The 3,985-nt window shown below is 45.2% G+C and overlaps 1 protein-coding gene across 1 annotated transcript; it reads left to right on the forward strand.

The window, feature by feature from the left end:
- Positions 1-2,187: 2,187 nt before the first annotated feature.
- On the forward strand, positions 2,188-2,778 carry PPTG_08973 (hypothetical protein; the record flags this gene model as incomplete). Its single annotated transcript, XM_008903729.1, has 1 exon — positions 2,188-2,778. The coding sequence occupies one exon, from the start codon at positions 2,188-2,190 to the stop codon at positions 2,776-2,778; it is 591 nt and encodes a 196-aa protein (XP_008901977.1).
- Between the last annotated feature and the right edge of the window lie 1,207 nt (positions 2,779-3,985).

A 3,985-nucleotide genomic window follows, 5' to 3' on the forward strand; every position in this document is an offset into this window, starting at 1 on the left:
TGAAGTCGGCCATAAGTTCGTGCACGACTCTGGCAAGCTGATCGTAACAATCATCGTTACACTGTTCTTGGCTCCCCCTTATTGCCAGTTGTCCATATCCCGTAGTAATACCGAGGCCAACTTGGATATAAAGGAAATAATGGCTGAATCGCAATGGGACCCATTTGCTCTTGCCATGAAGCAATCAAGTCAACGCTTTAAATGTTTGCTTGATAAGTCAACATGTAAACTGCTTCGTATGATAATAAATGGAGAAGGGGGGATCAGGCAAAAGCTGGTTTATCCGTCACATTATTAAAGATATGCATACTGTGTTTGAAGAGCATAAATTAACGCAACGAACATCAAAACGAGCATTACTGTTGGCAAATCAAGGCACAGCCGCATTCAATATTAAAGGTACTACTATTTGCTCGGCGTTTCCTTTTCATCTTTTTCGAAGTCAGCATTCTCAGTTCCGTACAGAAAATTAACAGAAAGCAAAGGCGGTCCCGCGAAGCTAAAAAAGCATGCAACAGCAATTTAAAGATGTTCATTTAGTGATAATAGACGAGTTTAGTATGATATGTGGTATGCTTTATTGGATAGACAGAAGAATGCGCGAAATTTGGCCTGATCACTCCGACGAGCCATTTGGCGGCCGCGATATTTACTTCACCGGAAATGCAGCTCAATTAGATCCCGTAGATCCCGTGGTTCCGCTCTCTTTGTCAGCACCAAAACATAAAAATATCAAATGACGTGCAACGACGCGGAAAGGAAATTTGGGAGGGCATTGAGAACGTGTGTAAATTAACTAGCCAAAACAGAGGTAAATTAGACCCACAATGGTTTGCTGCACTTCGTCGTTTACGGCAGAAACAATCTACACAAGCAGATGTCGATTTATTCAACTCGCGGTGTCTCCAGGTCATTGAGGAGTCGGCGTGGACTGCAACAGCAAATCACATAGCATGCAAAAACGTAGATGTAGATACTGCAAATGAAGCAAATCTTTTAGCTGCAAATGAAACTGTTGTTAATATTAATTCACAGCATTTTGTCCAGCAAAAGAGATTGGTAGCTAAGCGCGACATTCCACCACAAACCGTGCAAGCACTCATACAGGACGCAAAGACCAAAAACTGTGATCACGATAGAGTTGTTGTTAATCAATTGAAACTCTGCATAGGTGCTCCTGTCATGCTAACGTTTAATATGGCCCAGACCGCCGAACTTTGTAATGGTACAAACGCTAAAATATATGACTTCATGTTTACTGCTGGGAGTGATCTACCCATGATTCTTGTTCAAATAACGGATTCCTACCTGGGCCCTTCATTGCTGGAAGGAGTATCAAACATTATCCCCCATTGTCCCGAAAGAAATCCAATGGGCGAAGAAGTCTACCGATTTGCACGTAGTGCGCAAAGGCATTCCCCTCCGATTAGCATATGCGATGACAGTCCACAAAGTTCAAGGCGAGACTTGCGAGCGCGTGGTATTTCACACAAATTCAATTCCCAACGTTATTTTTGCGTATGTTGCCCTTTCGCGCATTAAGCATCGACGCTTTATCGTCATCACACACCCGCTCGCATTAAGAGACTTGACGGCAAGTGCTCTACATGTAGCCGCATTTGAAAATGAGGAAAAGCGCGTTAATGCGGCTGTAAGCCGAACAGCAAAGGCTGCACTGGAAACCATCAGCGCCATGAAGATTGCAGCCCTTACGCACAACCGCGGTAACGCCCCTCGTTGAAACGTGATGATCTCTATCCCATCCAACTTGCCCAAGAAGCAACACGCATCCAACTGGGTCGACAGCAACGCAATGCAGCAACACAACACAAAGGGATGCGGTCATTAAGGGAAGCTCAATAGAGCATCGCATGGTTGCTTTTTGTCTTACAAACTACTAACCTGGACAGTAAAATGTGCGATAGTCAATACTATTGAGATGGCAATCTTTCTGTCGCTCTATCTAACTACCTATTTAGTGCGTTGCTATTGTGGATGCTGTGAAGCTGAACACATGAAGTGTACCAGGACGACGTTTATTTAGAAAATGCATGTATGTCGTTATTGCTGTAGGCTAAAAAGTGAGTTGAACTTGATGCTCTGGCAACTCCGTATGTTACGATACGAGTTAATACTGTCTAGTAAGCCTCACTTTCGATTCTTCGTCCTTCGCGCCACACCACAGAAATGGAGCTCCTTGAAACTATTCAGAGAGATGTTCTTAAGCAAATGGAGGTGGAGGCGGTCAACCTGTTTTCCCGAGTTGAAGATTTCCGTGATTTCATCATATTTACACGTCCTATGGCGGACGATGGTGTTACTCTAAAGCTATGCTGCATTTTGACAAAGCGTCTGAAAGGCATCAATGGAACTCGCGTTATTCTAGTTGATGCAATGAAGCGTGTTGTCACTGGTGAAACATCATATCCAGAGAAGCAGAAGTTTGTGCAGGTGATCGTCTGTGATGACAAAATGAAAAGCGCTCCTGGTAGGAATGAAAACATGGTATTCCGTGTTGATAGTCTGTACGTAATCCAGCATGTTGAATTCGTCGGGATAAATGATGGGGTAGCGAAGGGGAGTGTGCAGTTTGAGATCGGCGACCGCGACAAGAATCGTGAAATTGGACCACCAGTCAAGAGACAAAAACTATCTGCAGAGGGCTCGCCGCAATCTGCTACCCGCAAGTCGCTATTATTTCCGTGTGCCATCGAGAACGATGTTGAAATGGCAACGGCAAACAAGCCAGTGACGATGCGCAGCAAGCGACACCCATGAAGGAGGGAGTGCGCTTGTCCAGGAAGCGTACGCAAACTGCAAGAGGTGAAATTTGTGCACTAACGCGCGGATTCATATGTATAATCGAAAAACTACCAACTACATCGGTAACCAAATGCGAAGGGCAGAATATGTAGCGTGGTTTGTGAAGATGTTTGGTTAACCTCTTGAAAACCATGAAAACAAACTCATCGTCCTCGTGTTAGTGTTACTATTACCCGGTTTCGAAAATCATTCGACAAAGGAGCAAGATAGGTTACGTATGTGTGTAGTACAATAGTATCTAGTTATGGCGCGGTGGCTTGGCTGCGTCATTTTCATTCTAGCCGGCTTCCGATCACGCCTCCATACCTGAGGCATGAAGCAGCTGAAGATTGATCAATTTCTCGTTGGCGAGGGCAATGAACCTAACACGGTGCACTTTGGCGAGAGTTCAGGTATGATGCTTAATGCCGTTGTCGTTTGGGTGTCATGATCTAACCTGCTCTAGGTGCAATCGGAGCGTTCAACTTTACAGGCCTTTGCTAAATATGAGGAGGTGTCTCAAAACGTATACGTGTCAAGATCTCGCCACAAAACTACGGTAGCGGCTAGGGCTCCGGTAGGTCTGTCTACAATTATACTGAACGGGAAGTTTTTGCGGTAGAACGGCATTTCATACTGCAGATGCGATTCGCTCGCCGATTGGGAGCTGACGTGTGTGTCAAGCTGCGAGAATCGTGCGGTAGGCGCCTTTAACTATGTTCACTACCGTTGAGTCTAGTCAAAGCTTTCAGACGCAAACGGTCGGTCACTGCACTACAAAAATTAAATGCGGCAATCAACGGATGCAACGAGGTATTCATGCCGATTTATCGCTTGAGCGTCGTCCTGGAAAAGGCATTGCATTGGTAGCGGCAGAGAGGTTTGAGGAAGACGCCTTAGTTTTTCAATATGTTGGAGAAATACTAAGTCAAGCAGCCTACCTGCACCAAGAGTTAAAGGTAAGTCGTCACTCATCATGTATTTTAACCTACTAATAATGTGAAATATTCTATCGGCAGGACGGTCATCGTTCCGCTCACACCTACGGTATAGCAGCTACAACAAGTGAGGTGATCGATGCGAGCTACGTTGGTGGAATGGCGCGATTTGCAAACCATAGCTGCTCCCCCAACTGTACGATCGAGCGCTGGGAGGTTGCTGGGGAAACGTGCTGTGGCAAATT

The sequence above is a fragment of the Phytophthora parasitica genome (assembly GCF_000247585.1).
Source record: "Phytophthora parasitica INRA-310 unplaced genomic scaffold supercont2.16, whole genome shotgun sequence".
NCBI lineage: Eukaryota > Oomycota > Peronosporomycetes > Peronosporales > Peronosporaceae > Phytophthora > Phytophthora nicotianae.